Consider the following 19,025-nt stretch of genomic DNA (forward strand, 5'->3'; position numbering starts at 1 on the left):
GGATATACTCTCTACCTGATGCGGGATCCCCAGACCGTCTTTTCAAGTCTCTTATTGGCTCTGACGACGTTGAAAATTACCTAGGAAAGGTTTTCAGAAATTGGGGCCCTCATTCCGAAAGGAAGGTCGGTTCACTTTTGCCAGTCCATGCAGTAACCCAAAGTATCATCTTACTAGCCGTCTACTGCGTTGGCCGCCGTGGACAGTCCATCATGGTTGGCCTGTCATTAATTCCAACTGATTTAACTCAGGATCAATTCCAACGGGCGGGGCCTTCCCCGACACCGAGTCAACATAGCACCGAAAGCCCCTGGCTATAATATAAGGGCCAAATCCAGGGCACATGTTAACTACGGCAGTTAATATCGCCCCGGACCCGCCCCAGCCCGGTGATTTCCGGGGGCGGGTTTCGCGGGGAACCCCGATCAACTCTACCCAAGATGGCCACTCGCCCGTGGGTTAGGTACGTTATGTATAAACGGTGCGGGAAACTGCACGGGCCTAGATTGGGAGTGTCCTGTGGTCGGCCCGCGACGGCCAGGCGAGTGTGGGCATCCCCTCTATGGGTGTCCCACGCAACAAATTCAGGTTATCCATCGTGTCCTTTACTGGAGATGGGCAATTTCGTGTCAATTGGTGGTCGGGAATAGTCCATGCCGTTCTAATCTTATAAAACACTGCACAAATATAGAGTAACTTTACACTGCTTTTTGTGCTGGCAGTATGATGACACAAAGTCCACGCTACGTATAATCCTGCCGTACTGCACCTAATGCTTGTAAAGTGGATTGGTTTTCATCTTTTGGTTCATTATTACACAATGAAGCTGCCTACAACGCATGACAATCTTCCATGGCGGTATATACTGACTGTCATGTACAGGTGTCTTCTGGTAGTCTATTGAAAAGCCGCCAGAGCTTGGTCGTCCCATCTTTTTCTCGTCAGTTCTACTGCAGAGTAAAAGGTTGTAGAGAGAATAGGAGTAGAACTTACGCGAAGAACTTGCCAGACAATGAGTTCGGAGCATCAATCACCAATCTGGCCAGAACATGACCCGGCTGTTCGGGCTTTAGCAATCCACCATCCTTGTGGACCGTGGTGAATATGGCATGGAATTGAGGGTCCAGGGTGGTCGCGTGATCTTCGCGGATCTCGCGCTGCAATTCGGTGTCGACCAATCCCGGCTGAACCGACACGGATGTCACGTCAGGCTCTTCCTCTGAAAGACTCAGAGCCAGATGGTTCATGGCCGCCTTGCTCGCGCCATACAGACCCCATCCCTTAAATGCCGAGACAGCAGCCGCAGATGAAGTGAAGACGATCCTTCCCTTGGATTCCCGAAGCGCAGGAAGTCCAGCTTTAACCTGGAGCAATGTCAGCGTTAATAACTATGGACCAAATGCCCTCTCCCCAATACCGCACCCCACTCCCCCGGTAAAAATAGAATTCCTGTAATCCACTTACAAAAGCCACCAAGCTGAAGAAGTTGATATCAAATCCCTGCTTCCATTGCTCCGGATCAGCCTCGGCAATCTTCCCCACCTGGCCTAGCACGCCGTGATTCAAAACCAATCCATCTAGACGCCCGAACGACTTCAAGGCTAGATCGACAGCCTTCGGAGCGAGAGATAAATCCGCGAGATCGCCATTCAGGACCTCAACTTGCTTGGTATACTGGTCTTTCAGCTTCTGGAGGGGCTCGACGCTGCGGGCGATGACGACCACGTTGTGGGATTGAGGTGCGGTGAGCAGAAACTTCGAGATTGCGAGACCAATACCTATCCCATGGGGAAGACGAGTGAGCTTTTCGGGGCATAGGCTGCGATGATCACGTAAGCGATGGACGGGATTAATTTCCTACCTCTCGAGGCACCGGTGACAATGAAAGTCTTGGGTGACATATTACCTGGAACGGGGTGCGACCTAAGAGAATAGAAAGTCGTATGGGAGTGTGTTGGGAGGATTCGAGGTTAATACAAAAGAAGGAAGAAGCCGTCTATTATTCCGGGGACGGAAGGAGAAAAGAAATTTGCCATCATTGTACCCCTCATGGCCCGGCACTTCGTTACAGTACAATTAGACGGGTAAGTGGAAAACAAATACGCTGGTAGAACAACACTAGTAATGAGCTATGTGGATCTTCCGGCAGGAACCCTTCCAAGGGACCTCCCGTATTGAACTGCACGTTCTTTTGAGGCCCTGCTAGCTCCATGCCTTTCCTAATGAGGAAGGTGGTTGGTCCCTAGTGCTGCCGCTTGCCCTGCATTCTTTAGTGCTTACTGTGGACCATACAAAATCGCTGTAGTAAGCCGGACTGATATTGTTGAGGACGAGATCGAGACATACCTGAATCGGTACACCGGAGGGTCTGTCTGTCGAGAATCCGGCCCACCGTGGGTCTGCTGCCGGCTGTTGGTTCGGCCATCGGCAGATTTGGGGCCAAAGGGGCCAAAGGATGCAAGCGATGCGCCACGCCAAAGGCTATCATCTTGTATTGAGGCTGACCTATACCAAGACAATGGACGAAGTAAGTCCGAGATTGGGACCTCAGCTTCCATCCGAAAGATCCGAGTATAATATCGGCACTATGCCTACGAAAGTACTTCGAATCATTCACTTCTCTCCCCAAGCCAACTCTCTTGTTCCAGCTGAATCACACATTTTTCACAATGCGTTTGCCAGTGGTCACTGCCGTGGCTGCGTGGGCAGTTACGTCGGCCTGTCAGAGCCTGCCTGTGACTCGGAATATTTGGGCTCGCGATGTCGACTATAAGGCGCTCAGCGAGAAGCTTTCCAGCTCCGCTCAGGTTTACTACCCTGGCTCGGATGAGTTTGAGGAGGCTTCCACTCGGTGGTCTAACTTGGAGCCACCTACCGTGAATATCGTTGTCGTTCCCGGCACTGAGAATGATGTCGTTGAGACGGTAAGCCTTTTGTTTTCCATACATTGTTGATCAATCTCGTCCTGTGTCTTTCTATTTCATATTGTCCCTTCATATGCGATGTTTTGCCCCTGCACGACCAATGCATCTTGGCTCCACCAATACATTCGCGTGACACAGGAACAGTCCGCTAATGTCACTGTATAGGTGAAATTCGCCCAGAAGAAGGAATTGCCTTTCCTGGCTTACAATGGCGCCCATGGAGCAATCACCACTCTAGGCAAGATGACCAGTGGTATTGAGATCTACCTGGACCAGCTCAGCGGGGTCCACATCGCCGAGGATGGCAACACCGTTACCATTGCTGGTGGGACCAAGTCTAAGCTGGTGACTGACACGCTGTGGCAAGCTGGGAAGCAGACCGGTAAGTTTAACCGCAACCATGGAGAGGCGGGCATCAAACGGAACTACTCGGTGGATGCTAATTCCATATGGCTAGTCACTGGTGCGTGCGAATGTGTCAGCTACCTCGGCCCGGCCTTGGGTGGTGGCCACGGCTGGCTGCAGGGCCGCCACGGGCTGATTGCTGACCAGTTCGAGTCGATGAACATCGTGCTGGCCAACGGCACTCTGGTCACTCTGGACTCCAGCTCCGAGCTCTGGTGGGCCGTGAAGGGTGCCGGTCACAACTTCGGCATCGTCATCTCTGTTACCTCGAAGATCTTCGACATTGAGCACAGGGATTGGGCCATTGAGATCATCACCTTCAGCGGCGACAAGGTCGAGGAGATCTATGAAGCTGTAAACAACTATCTGCTCAAGAACGGCACCCAGCCTACCGATGTCATTAACTGGTCGTACTGGGTGAACAACCCCGATGCTGATGCTAGCAACGTGAGTCTACCCTTCTCTCTTACTACTACTTCCGTGTCGATGACTAATGGTCACCTCTAGCCCGTCATCCAAGTGATAATCATCCAAGAAGGCGTCAAGGCGGTTGACTCCACCTACACTGCTCCCTTCCACTCTATGGGCCCCATTTCCATCGAGCCCCAGAGCGGCAGCTACACTGACCTGGCCGAATGGGTCGGTATCACCACGACGTCCGGACCATGCCAGAAGAACGGAGCCATGAACCCGCGGTTCCCCAACTATCTCGAGACCTACAACGTGACCGCGCAGAAGAAAGCCTACGAGGTCTTCGCCGCGGGGGTCCGCGGCGCTTCCGTCTTCAACAACTCCCTGGTCACGTTCGATGGATACTCCACAGGAGGCGTGAAGTTCATCGACGCGGACAGCACCGCGTTCCCTTACCGTGACCAGAATGTCCTTGTCGGGCCCTTGATCGCCTACATGCCGGACGGTGCCGACTTAGATGAGAAGGCCGCCCAGCTGGGGAAGCAGATCCGACAGATTCTGCACGAGGGGACTGGGCGCGAGCATGTGCGTGCGTATGTTAACTATGCGTATGGTGACGAGGGCTCTGAGGGGTGGTATGGTAGTGAGAGCTGGCGACAGAGCCGGTTGCTGAGCTTGAAGAAGAAGTATGATCCTAATGGGATGTTCAGCTACTATGCGCCAGTTGCTTAGATAAGAAGGTGAACCGTGTTTTTAGCAAGACTTTCTCTTGTGAGAACGTGTAGGACGATCCGCTGCCCGGGTCGCCAGGTGGTCATCTATAGGGTGAGAAGGGGCAGGCAGGATGGCGGTCTGCGTCTAGCAGACAGGTTCAGAGAACAACCAACACACTACCAACACCCCCGCCCTTTTATTGCCGTGTAATATACCAATTATAGAGCATATAATAGAACAGAGAGTGGCATATAGAATACACAACTGAATCTGTAGTCTGTAGAAATCGATAAAACTCCTCTAAACATGGCCGACTTCGACCGCAGATATATTTACAGTTTCAGCATTTGATATCTAACCCTGTATATAGGTGTTTGACTCAGGCGTATAGTAACTATGTTATGTCAATAGTCTTTCTACTAGATTCTATTCGCTCCAGGGAACCAACCGTTCTCTAGTTTATCAGAATGTCCATTACATACTCACTACACTATATATACATATGAACCAGCTGTCCTCGTGACGTGACAGAACAATTGTGTCTTGGTGGCTCGATATACATACTAGAACGAGGACTAGGACGATACGGATCTCTCAGATGATCCGCTAACTGGTCATGACCTGACATTTTGATGAAACGCCAGATGGGAGAATAACTTTGCAAGGAGCTTCAACAAGGTGGTGGGGGGTGTGGTGAGAACTGATTTGACGAGTTCCACTACCCAGACCACAAGCGAAGTGAAATCACACCCGATTCCTGTGGTGCTACAAGGAAAGATTGTGCGGGAAGGGTCAGTTGACGTCTGGAAAGTGGCAGACTCAAGTTCTTTCGTCGGAGTCACTCCGTCCTGTGTTGTAGGGTGAGCCGTGTGAATTCGGAAAATGTGAGACTGGCCGGCCGAAACCAAGAGACCTTCCAACAGCTGGTCTTTGACCCTCCAATCGATCACGCCCGTCCACGGACTTGCTGGGGACTAGTTCGTACGGATACCCACCTGATATAAGTCGAGAGAATCCTTCAATTCGGCATGGGTTTCAAGTAAGATTCACGCAATTCACGGATGCCCTGTATTCCTCCGTACTTCCATCCAACTTCACTGGAAATTAATCTAGATAATACGACTGTAATTTATATCGTTACATCAAAGTATCGCTGTCACTGTAATACTAATACGTATAGCCAAGTGGGGCCAGAGAGAGTTACATTCGGCATCAGGCCCCCTGCAGACATTTTTATGGACATCGGAAATGAAAGCCCTCGCATCCTCGTCGGGGCCGATTGTTAGTTTCTGCACCAATATGCTTCCATTGTTGCGCTAGGCCGATGGTCTCGATTTTGTCCTACATAATATGTATGTACTAGTATAATTGGGTTGCATATGCATAGTCTAGTCACATCCTGCAGTTGGCCCTCAAACAATCGTGGTGGTGAGGGGTCACCCAGTTGGAGGAGTCGACTGGCAATATTTACGTAAGAAAGGTGAAAAAGCCTTTGTCCACGTAATGAGAAAGTACCGGCAGTCTGCCATATTCTAGTGGCCGGGTCTAGCTATCCGGAATTAGGGATTGCGTCCGGTCCTCCGAGGACAAGGTTCCTTTCACCAGGGTTTGTCAGAAGCCAGAATAGTCCCGAGCTCTAGAAGTATCTGCGCACGCAGGGCAGCAACTGAGCCACGATTCAGGCAGCCAGATGCGATACAGTGGTATTATGACGCAAACATAAAGCGCCGACACAGCCCCATGTAGACCGTCCGTGTCAATTGATCTTCAATCACACAGGGCTCTCAATATTCCTTTTTTTAGATCATCGTCTTCGCCTAGAATGGATATGGCTACCCTTACGCCTCCCCAGGGAAAGTTCCGCTACCTGATCCGAGGGGCTAAGCCAGCTCCAAGAAAAGAAGCATATCTGCTTCCATCTCTTTCCGAGTTCGGCGATGTTCGTACATTACCTCTCACGGACATGAAACCCTCTTTAGGACTTGGAGAGGAGTCCCCATACAAGCTGTCCGTTCATGGTTTCACCGCGCGCCGACATCACTCGTCCCTGCATGCAGCTCCATACGATCGTACAAGTTGGAATAATGAGCATCTGCTTCGTGAAATTTATTTCCCAGAAGTACAGGCACTTGTTCAACAAGTGACGGGATGTAAGAAGGCGGTGGTATCTGCAGCAGTGCTTCGAAGCGAAATCTACAACGAAAGCGATCCAACTTCTGCTCCACAAGCAGAAGAGAACGGACAAAACTCAGACAAAGACCACATACCTCCACTATTTCCACCGATTTGGGGAAATTCGACGACAGATGGTATATGTCCTGCCCCGAAAGTGCATCTTGATGTTTCCCCGAAGGGTGCTAGGTACCACATTCGAAAGTACCATTGCGAAGTTGCTTCAGCGGCTGAGCGAGTGATCAAAGCGGAGAATCGATTGCTTGAATCTGGGGTGCAATGGGATGACCTCAAGAACTTTTATCGGGGGGAGCAGAAGGGCGATGATGGGATACCTCGATTCGCGCTGTTCTCGATATGGCGGCCCTTGAAAACAGTCCATCGGGACCCTCTTGCTTTGTCATCCTGTGCTTCCTTTCCTGAATCTGATTATGTGCCTGCTGACCAGTTTGAGCCTATGGATTCCCATATTCCTGCTCATCTATCGCGGATCATTGATCCCAACGCTTTGAACGTGAACGATGCCAACGAAGAACAGGTTCGGGATGTTACATTGGACGAGGATAATGGAACATTTCAATCGCAAGGCTATCTGGCGTATGGGCCACGGGATGAGGAACAAAAGGCGCATGACTGGCACTTCATTTCAGAGCAACAACCTTCTGAAGTCTTGATAATCCAACTGTTTGACAACGAGATGGAAGCGTATGCAAGAGCACCACAAGAAGGGGTCGATAAACTGTCTAATCTGGGAGTCGGGGGAGCCATCCATAGTGCATTCGAGTTGGACGGCCAGGATACCGTATCTGAAGCTCGGGAAAGTATCGAGGTACGATGTGCAGCATTTTGGTGAAAATCCCAAGATCAATTCTGTCAGGCTTTTTTTTTTTGTTTCTTTTTTTTTTTTTATTTGTATTTAGTACCAGGTAGTTTGATAGGCATGTTCGCATTATATGATACAATGAAAAATAGTAGAAGAGGGAGAAAAGATTAGAGTTTACGTCTTCGAGTGGTCACTCTCAAGCCAGTGAGAACCGAACGACGTACTACTCTGGTGATTCACTACCAAATAAAGCGCCCTGGCGCACGTCAAAATGATGATAAATTCATGCTGAAAACGATTGCTTTCCGGTGTATTGCTTTGCCTCTCTTTGTAATGTAAATATCACGAAGCAGCTTTTCAAATGCCCTAACCGTTTACGCCTTGAAGAGATTGCATCTTTAGACACCTGGCAGACGTTCTTATTAACCCCCTGATCAATAAGCCCGGTTGCCACCCAGTTACTTTCCGGCCGAGTATAGTACCAAGTATTGTTCATACAAATGACAGGGCAGTTCAAACTGGAGAATCTATTATCTTGGGAGTTGAGTAAACCAGATCTCCGAACAAGGTGCTACATATATGTGATACCCTCAATTCGGCAGGGCACCAGCTGGCTTGATTCCAAAGCGCTGCCCGAGAACAATAAACTGGGCCACGGTAATCGCGCGGCGGAGTGCCAAAGGTTCCTGCTTGCTAAAAGCGTTTTCCACGGCTTCTTCTGTAGCATTCCAGTCTAGAAATCCCAGGCTTTCCACATTTTCCCTTGTGACGAGGTGCTTGATTTTTCGGTGTAATGGTCCACCTGGCCAGAACTTTCTTGGACCCATGTAGGCTTTCTTGCTGATATTGTAAACCTCGTCGGTAACATAAGGTCTCACAGCCTCTCGGAGAATATGCTTTTCCCGAAAGGACTTTTCCCTCGCGTTGTACTTCATTTTGAGACTGGGTGGCACATTGTTAACATATTCCGTCAGATGATGGTCAAGGAAGGGACAACGACTTTCGACTTGATTGACCATGTCAATATTGTCCCCATTATACCGCAGGATAAAATGAGGCAAAAAGGACTTGGTGAATAGGTATTGAGCGGTATGAAGGGGGTGCCACCGGTTTTTTATATTGTCGCGGACACGCCCATCGAACCCCTCAATGAGACTCGTCTCCGGTATATCATCCCCGTAAGAGTTCGTCCATTCTGAGAATGGCAGACTGCCAACTCTTGCGATAGAGCTGGTGACATGGCTATGATTCAGCATACGCCTCGTCGCACTTGGAACAGTCCCAGTATAATCGCCGAAGATCCCGTATGTGACTTGGTCTATAGCCGTACGCAATGCTTCCTCACGCTCGGTATCGGCGATCTGTAGCGCTGGCCATGCATGGTCGGGCTCGCTAAGAGAATCGGCCCGGAACGCAAGGTAGCCCGCAAAATGCTCATCAGAGCCCTCTCCTGCAAGGATATTAGAGACGCCACTCCAACGAGCAGAACCATGCTTCCTGTTAGGAGGGACTATTCACCAGTGACCACAACCTTAATACCCTGAGCGTGTACGGCTTCTGCCAGTGCCAATCGTCCCATACCGTTGAGATCGGGGAGAGGAATTTCACTGTGCCAAACAGCGTCCTCAAAGCGTGATACCAGTGCCTCTTCGTCCATTTTAACGAAATGGATATCAACACCCAGCCATTCCGCTGTGCGTCGCGCAATTTCTAGAACTTGTCAGCAAGGAAGGAAGGAATATTATTGGGTGCGGTGGCGGGGGTTAATATACCCGACTCATCTGCCCCGCTATCTTCGTCGAACTGCACGGTGAAGCATTTCATGTTCGACAGGTCCGATTTAGGCTCGCTACCTAACTTTGTCCCCTGTTTAATGAGCTCGGCCACCATTCCAGCAACTGATGATGAATCTATTCCGCCACTGAGGTAGATAGCTACTGGAACATCCGCTTTCAGTCGGATTCTCACAGCCTCCAGAAGACGCTCCCTCACCCCTTGCACCATTTCCTCTTCCGATCGCATCTCATGGGAAATCTAGGGAGCATTGATCGTCAGTCAAGACTTCTGGGAAAGAGGTTGAGGCTCTTACTTTATCGGGGTACTCAAGATCCCAGTATGACTTTTGCTCTTCTTTCTCGTTCCGCCGACATATCAGATAGTGTCCCGGGAGAACCTAGGATGTCTTTAGAAACAGGCCCATTATTGGCAGCCATGTGATCGACAGTAAACTCACCCTGTGTATGCCTTTAAAGAAAGTGCGCGATTCAACTCTCCAGCTCTGGTCTCGCAATGTTCGAACACACCATTCCGGTTGTACTCCAAATGCCAAGAAAGACTTGATCTCCGTTGCCACCAATAACTTGCCCTGGAACACTGTATAATACAGTGATTTGATTCCATATCGGTCTCTAGCTGCTATGAGTAACTCGCGGCTCGCATCCCAGATCACAAAAGCAAACTCCCCCCTCAGATGAGATAGAAAAGAGAGGCCATAATGTTTATACAATGCAATGACGATTTCGCAGTCACTGGTTCCCGCAAACTGGAATTCACTCGCTAACTGGGCACGATAATGCTCGTGGTCATACAGTTCACCATTCACAACGGCATGAATGCTGTTGGTTTCGTCATGAAACGGCTGGTTTCCACTGGGACTGAGATCCATTATCGACAATCGAACATGACCAAGGCCTGTTGAGAAGATCTGAGTATCTATCCATATCTAGACAGTAGCCGGGGACTAAGAGGCCTACCAACTTGGTAATCGTCACTAAACCAACGCCCGCGAGCATCTGGTCCACGATGGCTAACAATATTCAGACTGTTCTCCAATTCAGCTGCCACATGCTGGGCTTGGGCTTCGAAATGCTCATTTGAGCTAGCCTCTCCAGTGTGGCTCAGAAACGCACTTATTCCACACATTGTTATCAAAGTTAAGACGACAGAATATAAAATTGAACAGAGAAGGCAATTTGGCCTTTTATCATAAATTTCACTTGAAAATATGTTGAATCGGTATGGTATCCACTAGTATCGTGCAATTTACTATATGTAATTTACGACAAGGTCGTATTACAGGTGGGGCCGTCCCTCTGCCCCACTGCCGGGCGGCTCCGCGGGGCGCCGTACCCGAAAGTAAATCTGACTGCGAGGGGGGTTGAACTGCCTGTATTCTTACTCCTTCTCCGATACACATAAATTACGATACTGAGAATTAATGTACATACTCCGTTTCCGACAACTACAGGAGTGTCTGTCTTTGGAGTCGGTCTTCGCTACCTCGTCGACGAGAGTTATTGGATTCCGGTATCAATTCTCCTTTATCACTCTTTTTATCTTTGTATTTTTTTTATTTTATGATTTATTTTTACGTCTTCAATCTTCTTCTGCTGGATATTACAAGACATGTTAACCTTTGTAAGGATCACTTGTTTTCGGCAAACTGCTAGTATATTAAAGGCTAGGGTTTTTAAAAAAAAAAATTGATTTCCTTATTCGGCAGTCACTGTTCTATATACGTATATATATATTTCATCCCGTAAATCACTAGTAATTTCAAAGTGTGGTGGCTATTTTAATTGCCAAGCCAAAGATATATATTTTTGCTGTTTAGGCCGCTCGGCAAACACTTTGGTGTAGAATTGTATCTCGGACCTGCATGGCTTAGCTGCATATACGAGTTGTGGATCGCGAGGACCTTGTATCAAACACCTTAGTTATTCAATGAAATAATAATCCTTGTCAATCATCTTCATCCAATACTGGTTTCCGCTCTATGCATGCCTCAGAACGCAGGATGTACTCCACCTGATAGGAGGCGGGCCACTTCATAATTCCGTTGAGCACGCAAGTAGTGCATGTCGGTGAAAACGCCACTCGTCTCGAGCTTATGTGAGGCGTTTCAATCAAGTCCCTCTCTACGTAGCACCCATTTAAAAAAGGGTTGAGTAGAACATGAGACAGCTATGGGCATCAAAGACCGATGCCCATTTATTTACGACCTGTGGAGATCCATCAAACTTTCTGATTAGCTGTCACTCAAGTAATCTCTATCTCGAAAGTGACTCCCCATGGCCGCCGCTTCGAGATTACCATGGTTTGCCCCGCAAAATGGGATTCAACAGGACTCTCAGGACAGCGAAACGCGAATAGCCACGGTCAACGTTCCATGTAAAGGCTTAAGTAGCAAATTTCTGGTCGATTGGTTACACGAGGAGCACAAAAGCCACTTGGCACTTCTTCAGGCGGCATGGTCAATTTCGCTTCGGTCTTATACTGGCTCTAACGACGTCTGGTTTAGATGCCTGAAACCAAAAAAGTATGTAGCTCACGGTGGCCTTCTTGAGTTTTGACTGACAGCTCCAAATGAAGAAGTTGCTACTGTCATGTTTCGCTATCACAGTCTGTGCGCAGTCTCTTCAATATACGCCACGTGGAGTTACATGAAGGAAATGGCGCCACTGGTCTGATAGCCAACTCTGTTGTCTATGTTATTGAAGGACACGAAGACGAATGTGACAGTGTGAGGCTTTGTGACCTGAGCGAGGTAATTATATGTCTTGAAGTAGTCGAGCAAAAAGTCTTGTGATACTAACAGGCACAATATAGTTTGATCTAGCCATCGCTTTCTCGCAAGGAACAAAGACACATTGCCCTAGCATTGTGATTCACCACAAAGTCTCGACCATATCAACTGATTTGGCTGCAATGATTGCGGCAACGGTAGCCAAAGCCACCGAGCAAATAGTTTTCCACATTGATTCTCAGATTGAAGCGCTCGATATATGCAGTGATGTAGACATCAACTGTCTATTGCAATGGAACAGCGTATCGGGTGATGAAGTACGTTTCACACGCTGCATACATCACAGAATCTCCCAGAAATGTGCTACACAGCCAGAGTCCACTGCTGTGTCAGCTTGGGATGGTGAGCTTACCTATGCAGAGTTGGATAGCCTGTCATCAGCCCTGGCAATACGGCTTCAACACTTTGGGGTTGGTCCAGAAATCTTCGTCCCCCTTGTATTTGAGAAATCGAAATATGCAGTCATTTCCCTGCTAGGTGTCCTAAAGGCTGGCGGCGCGTATTTCTTTCTCAACCCTTCCCATCCAGTACGCTATAACCAGAGCCTATGCTCATCTCTGTGTCCTGAAATTGTGCTATGCTCGCCAAGACATCGTACACTTGCCGAATCCTTCGCTGGCAAGGCCATCCCAATTGGGGAGGAGTGCTGTGAACTTCTGGACTCACTACCTGTTGATGAGGTTCCACCACAATTGACAGCGGAAACAAGCACGTCAAACGCCATGTACATAACGTTCACTTCTGGGACCACCGGTGCGCCGAAAGGCATAATTACTGAGCATTCTGCCTTTTATTCGATGGCTATGGCCAATGGTAAAGCCCTTAATGTTACCCCTGCGACGAGGATGTTGCAATTTGCATCGTATACATTTGATGTGAGCAATCGCGATATGCTTATTACACTCATGTTTGGCGGGTGCATCTGCATCCCTTCTGAGATTGATCGTCTAAATGATCTCTCTGGGTTCATGAATCGCCACTCTGTCAATTTAGCAAGCCTGACGCCGTCCTTGGCCAGTACCCTGACTCCTGCATCATGTCCGAGCCTTCAAGCGTTGGTTCTTGGAGGGGAGCCGATGACCGATAGCCATGTCTCTACTTGGGCCAAGCACGTGCGGCTTTTCAATGCCTATGGGGTCAGCGAAAGTGCTGGAATAGCAGCGTTAGCATCGGATATTCAAGCAGACTGTTACCCGGGGAATATAGGCTTTGGATGTGGATCAACTTTATGGGTCGTCGCGATTGACCAACCCGATAAACTGGCACCAATTGGTGCACTGGGTGAATTGGTCATTGAGGGGCCATCCGTTGCACGTGGCTATATGGGTGACAAGGAGCGAACAGAAAAGCAGTTCACTTCAAGCCCAGCGTGGAAGAAAAGGATTCGTGAAGAGTTTGGCGAGACAGATTCGGGGAAGCGGGTCTTCCACACAGGCGATTTGGTGCGGTACAATCTTGACGGGTCGCTGCATTTTGTAGGAAGAAAAGATCATCAAGTGAAGGTTAACGGACAGCGCCTCGAACTGACGGCAATTGAGCATCATATAGCGGCATGCTTCGAAGTCGCCAAGTCTGGGTTTCTTCATATAGCCGTCGTCGCCGCCAAGAACGAGGCAAATAGCTCCACCAAGCTTCTCGCCTTTCTGGGCCTTGATACGTCTAGAGGGCCTGATAGCCCGTGTGAAATGATGTCAACGAATTTGAAGGACAGGGAAACCCTGAAAGCAGCACTCAAACAGCACCTTCTGCATTGCTTACCAACATACATGATTCCAGTGGATTTCATCTTTCTGCAACACATGCCACTCACAACATCAGGCAAAATTAATCGACTCCATCTACAGGAAACAGCTGTACATGCGCTTTTTGATGACCAGAAGAGGAACCATGATGCATCTGATACAAACCACAACGAAATCGCAACCACCCCAAGAGAGAAAGTTCTTATCCAATCTTGGGCCAATATTCTGGCTATCAAAGATGCAAGTATCACGCGTCACGACTGCTTTTTTCGGCGGGGCGGGGATTCCATTGCAGCAATCAAATTGACTGCTAGCCTTCGTCAGGAAGACTTTATTATATCGGTGTCTGATATCTTTAGATTTTCGACTTTGTCGGATATGGCGTCAGTGCTAGTCAAAGACAACAAGCCTTTGCCACCAGCACCTGCCCCCTTTTCATTAATGGACAACCCCCAGATTGTACTTGATGCGATTTTGGAAGAGATTAATATGCACATTGACGACATCGAGGATGTATACCCATGCACCCATATGCAGCAAGGGTTAATAGCCTTGACGGCGCAAAACCCTCATGCATATATTGGCAGCTACACCTGGGAGTTGGCCAAAACGCTCGACACGGAGAGATTCAAATATGCATGGAAGGAGGTTTGGTTCCACAATCCAATTCTTCGTACCAGAGTCGTGCAAATCCCAGACGGTATCTTCCAGGTCGTCATAAGGACTAATATGCCGTGGAAAACCGTGACTGATATCACTGATATCACTGGTTGTGGAGATAGGCAAAAATGGACAGAAATTGATATCAATAACGGTCCACTTGTCCAGTTTTATTACAGCAAAAAATCTTTCCGGCTGGATATTCATCATGCCTTGTTTGACGAATGGTCCCTTGACCTGATCTTGGCACAGGTTGAGCGGGCATACGCGGGGGAAACGCTTCATACGCAGCCATTCAGTCCATTCGTTCAGCACCTTCTTCATGAACGTGATACTACCGTAGAGGATTTCTGGCGTCAGGAATTTTCTGGCCTCCAGGTGGAGCATTTCCCAACTAGCACTTCAAGCCCGATCAACATTGGACATGCGACCGAGAAGGTAGTTCTAGAACATGGCCTGCAACTTTATACCGGATTTCGCACCAAGTATACCGTTTCGTCCATCTTACGGCTTGCGTGGGCGATTGTCCTGTGGCACCAAACCGGCAGCGAAGACGTGGTGTTTGGAGCCACTGTCAGTGGCCGTAACGCAAACATTGATAGAATCGATCAAATTAGCGGACCGACCTTGGCGACACTGCCGGTGCGCATCAAACTGCCAACGAGCCGACCTGTCCACGAGGGCCTATCCCAGGTCCAAGAACAATTTGCCAACATGATGGGTTATGAACAAACGGGATTATCTCGTATTCGAAAAGCTGGGAGAGAGGCTGCTGAGGCATGCAACTTCCAGAATCTACTCGTCGTGCAACCGTATGAGCAACAAACCGCGTCTCCTATGTTCGAAACACCAGTCAACTCAGCCTCTTCTTCTGAAAACGCGAAAGTCTTCGCCAGCTACCCGATGATGTTAGTTTGCCGCCCAGAAAAGAGTGGAATCACCATGAAAGCAGCATTTGAGCCTGCTTTTCTGGCACCCACCGCCGGACATAGTATTCTCAGACAGATGGCGCATGTTATCCGCCAGCTTATGACATCCGACTCAATACGCATCGCAGATGTTAGCCTGGTACCTCCGGAGGATATGGCTATGTTGAGAAAATGGAATTATTCGCTCCCGGAAGCTGTGGACACGTGCATCCATGATCGCATTCGCCATTTATGTATTACCCAGCCTGAAGCACTTGCTGTTCACTCCGACGATTTGGACCTGACATATGCGCAGCTTGAGAATTATTCCAATCAATTCGCGCACCGCTTGATAGGAATAGGAGTCAAGCAGGGTGACTTTGTACCCCTTTTATTAGAGAGGTCACCCTGGGTTGCAGTTATCATGCTCGCAGTTCTGAAGACTGGCGCTGCTTTTGTGCTACTGGACCTTTCACACCCTATGCAGAGGTTGCGAACGATGTGTTCTATGGTTGATGCCAGAATCGTCGTTTCATTTAAGGAGCATGCCCATATCAGTGAAAATCTTCTAATTTCGGTCATCATCTTTGACCCCGAGTCTCATGTACAGAGTCTGGGTAGACAGACCATAGCCTCTGAACCCAAGCCACCCACTGCAGTTGCCACTCCTGATGCCCCTGCGTGCACCGTATTCAGCTCAGGTTCTACCGGGCTGCCTAAATGCATTGTGCTTCAACATAGTGCTCTCGCCACAAGTGCATCTGTCATGCGCCACTATGGAATGCTTGCCCCTAACAGTCGCGTCTTTCATTTCGCCTCCTTTGCGTTTGACATAAGCATCGGCGAGATCCTTTTTACCCTTGCGGCAGGGGCATGTATCTGTGTACCCCATGAGGAGGATCGAAGGGGGAACCCAGCAAAAGCCGCATGTGACCTCCAAGTAACCTGGGCACTTCTAACTCCCTCTGTGATCAATCTGTTCGACCCATCAGATGTCCCCACTTTGGAAGTCCTAGGATCTGCTGGCGAGCCTCTTACTCCACATATTGTGAACGTGTGGGCTCACAGGGTGAAACTATTCGCGATGTACGCACCGGCGGAATGTACCGTTATCTCTCATATCACGCGAATTTTGCCCGACACTCACCACTCCAACATTGGTCGAAGTCCTGGAGCAGTTTCTTGGGTAGCTCATCCGTCAAATCACAATCGGCTCGTTCCTATAGGCACAGTCGGCGAGTTGATCGTTGAAGGTCCCGTAGTTTCGTCTGGGTATCTCAACGACCCAGAGAAGACAAAGGAAGTCTTCATTACTAGTCCGCCTTGGCTTGCCGAGGTCCGTTCCTACAGTGGAAAGCTGTACAAAACGGGAGACCTGGTCAAACAGACATCGGATGGATCACTTCTGTTTGTCGGAAGGAAAGATGACCAGGTAAAATTGCACGGGCAGAGGCTTGAAGTGGGAGAAGTCGAACATTGCATAACCTCTTCATGCACAGCTATCAGAATCGCTGCTGTTGAGTGTATCCAGATTCGAGAACAAAACAACCGAGTCTCGCTTGTTGCATTTATTTGTCCACAGGCAGAAGGAGACTGGGGACAGTCCTTCAACGACGAATCATTGGAGATCGGTGGTTTAGAATTGATTGGGCCCCCAAGCGATCGGTTTTACTCGACTATTCAATCATTGGAAACATCTCTAAGAGAGATACTTCCGGCATACATGCTTCCATCCTTCTTCATACCGCTTGCTGATGTTCCTCTCACCTTATCGGGTAAAGTGAATCGGCGCCTACTCCGGGATCAATCCACAAGCTGGTCGCTCAAGAGACTAGAGTTATATCAATTAAGAAGTAGGAATCTCCCTGCAGAAGAAGTTCCTATCACGGCGCATGGCCGGGAAATCCAACAGATCATTGGCCAAGCTCTCAATCTGGATACGAAATCAATACCCATGAACAGCAACTTTTTTGGCCTTGGGGGGGATTCAATTTCGGCTATGCATGCCTCCATGCTTGCAAGACGCAGAGGAATACACTTGACAGTTGCGAATATCTTCACACACCAGATTCTTTCAAGAATAGCGTCGCAGTCCGCTATAGACAATGGAGATAATAGTATGACCTCTAAAAGTCGGTCTATCTGCCGTGAACTATCTGCACCAAGCATGAATCCATCGCATCACTGCAAAATTGCTTATGACAAACTCCTTCATCACCTCCCACAGGAGATTGTCGACAACATTGTGGAGGCCATTCCCGCCACTGAATTCCAAACAATGACGCTCCATAACTTCTACTGCCGATACTTATGGATCTCCCTGCCTGACGTAGTGAATCAAGAGCAGCTATTGAAAGCCTGCTGTCAGCTCGTCGAGAAACACTCCGTCTTGCGCACTGTCTTTTACACAAACAGTGACACATCGGTCATACAACTGATCCTGCGCAAGGTTCACATCAGCTTCATTCATTATGAAAACATCGAAAGCCTGGAGAATCATTGCGCAGAAGATTCGCTTGCCATGGGAGTACCCATAAACGGTGAGCTAGGATTTCAGGTACAGCTCGTGACTGTGAGGGACGCAGGGATGTTTCTAATTCTGCGATTACCTCATGCCCTATTTGATGGGATTTCCTTGAGTATCATCTGCGGTGATCTCAGTTCTGCATACAGCGGAAAATCGCTTCCGCCTTGTGCTCAGTTTTCGGACCACATTCAATATGTCTGGGATAAAAGGACACCAGAGACCTATAATGTATGGAAGGAGGTACTGGGAGAGGCCCCAATGACCACCTTGAACAACAAGTTCTCACGCAATTGGGATAGGCTCGGCGAAAAGGAGAATCCAAATATAGGCACAAATTCAGAACAGCCAAGAGTGGTGACGGCAATTGCAGAGACTTCACCGATCTCTCCTCCACCCAACATCACAATGGCAACATTGGTCAAACTGGCGTGGGCAATCACTCTTTCTCGACTATTTACCTCATTTCAGGAAGATGATGGGTGCGAGCAGGGCTTGAACGATGTTGTTTTTGGGCAGGTCATACATGGTCGAGGACTTGGAATCTCCCACGAAGACCGGATTGTCGGTCCATGCCTCAACATCATCCCTGTGCGAGTACACTTTCCTCCGCGCTCGAATAAATTTGACCTTCTTGACCAGGTCCAACAGCAGCACATTCAAACCATGCCTGTTGAGAATCTTGGACTTGGCGAAATTTCCCATCATTGCACATCTTGGGAAGCTGGCACAAAATTTGGCAGCTTTGTGAGGTTCCAAAACTTCACCAACAATGACGAATCGACTTGCTATTTTGATGGAGATACCTGTGAAACAGGTCTGTATAGTCTTCCGAATCGACCATCGAGCACGGCCAATGTGCTTGTTGTCCCTCATGGGCCCACATTGATGATCACCATGACGATATCCAATCAAGTATTGGATAGAGATTCTGCGGATTATGTAGTTGGATATTTCAGTGACGTGGTCGAAAGCCTGGCAAGTGAAAAGGCAGTCTGCGAATATCTTGTATAATTAACTTGCGCACTGTTTGTGCGCGTATTGAGTGCGTTACACATCTATCAATCTCTGAGCAGCCAGTGGACTCTCATGAGGCACAACTTACACTGTAATCTAAGATGCTCCTTACGCCATAAGAAGATCTTACAGACTTTCTT

General features: G+C 48.7%; 5 protein-coding genes across 5 annotated transcripts; 3 read left to right on the forward strand and 2 right to left on the reverse strand.

Moving 5' to 3' along the window:
- Nucleotides 1-735: 735 nt before the first annotated feature.
- Nucleotides 736-2,027, reverse strand: BDV27DRAFT_129733 (SDR family oxidoreductase). The gene is made up of 4 exons (XM_032067271.1): nucleotides 1,862-2,027; nucleotides 1,465-1,778; nucleotides 994-1,364; nucleotides 736-931 (listed from the first exon to the last, which is right to left on the reverse strand). Exons 1-4 carry the CDS (start codon nucleotides 1,899-1,901, stop codon nucleotides 898-900), a joined length of 759 nt encoding a protein of 252 aa, XP_031926654.1. The 5' UTR covers nucleotides 1,902-2,027; the 3' UTR covers nucleotides 736-897.
- Nucleotides 2,028-2,645: 618 nt separating this feature from the next.
- On the forward strand, nucleotides 2,646-4,472 carry BDV27DRAFT_165395 (FAD-binding domain-containing protein; the record flags this gene model as incomplete). The annotated part of the gene is made up of 4 exons (XM_032073915.1): nucleotides 2,646-2,924; nucleotides 3,090-3,306; nucleotides 3,382-3,776; nucleotides 3,837-4,472. The coding sequence occupies exons 1-4, from the start codon at nucleotides 2,670-2,672 to the stop codon at nucleotides 4,470-4,472; spliced, it is 1,503 nt and encodes a 500-aa protein (XP_031926655.1). The 5' UTR covers nucleotides 2,646-2,669.
- Nucleotides 4,473-6,276: 1,804 nt separating this feature from the next.
- BDV27DRAFT_158668 (uncharacterized protein) lies at nucleotides 6,277-7,479 on the forward strand (the record flags this gene model as incomplete). The annotated part of the gene is made up of 1 exon (XM_032072727.1): nucleotides 6,277-7,479. The coding sequence occupies one exon, from the start codon at nucleotides 6,277-6,279 to the stop codon at nucleotides 7,477-7,479; it is 1,203 nt and encodes a 400-aa protein (XP_031926656.1).
- A 531-nt stretch (nucleotides 7,480-8,010) lies between these two features.
- Nucleotides 8,011-10,371, reverse strand: BDV27DRAFT_165397 (asparagine synthetase B family protein; the record flags this gene model as incomplete). Its single annotated transcript, XM_032073916.1, has 6 exons — nucleotides 8,011-8,899; nucleotides 8,968-9,159; nucleotides 9,222-9,483; nucleotides 9,539-9,622; nucleotides 9,683-10,140; nucleotides 10,203-10,371. 6 exons carry the CDS (start codon nucleotides 10,369-10,371, stop codon nucleotides 8,040-8,042), a joined length of 2,025 nt encoding a protein of 674 aa, XP_031926657.1. The 3' UTR covers nucleotides 8,011-8,039.
- Nucleotides 10,372-11,519: 1,148 nt separating this feature from the next.
- BDV27DRAFT_158670 (uncharacterized protein) lies at nucleotides 11,520-18,882 on the forward strand (the record flags this gene model as incomplete). The annotated part of the gene is made up of 3 exons (XM_032072728.1): nucleotides 11,520-11,767; nucleotides 11,821-11,995; nucleotides 12,058-18,882. The coding sequence occupies 3 exons, from the start codon at nucleotides 11,520-11,522 to the stop codon at nucleotides 18,880-18,882; spliced, it is 7,248 nt and encodes a 2,415-aa protein (XP_031926658.1).
- Nucleotides 18,883-19,025: the final 143 nt, after the last annotated feature.

The sequence above is a fragment of the Aspergillus caelatus genome (genome assembly GCF_009193585.1).
Source record: "Aspergillus caelatus strain CBS 763.97 unplaced genomic scaffold BDV27scaffold_110, whole genome shotgun sequence".
Classification (NCBI taxonomy): domain Eukaryota; kingdom Fungi; phylum Ascomycota; class Eurotiomycetes; order Eurotiales; family Aspergillaceae; genus Aspergillus; species Aspergillus caelatus.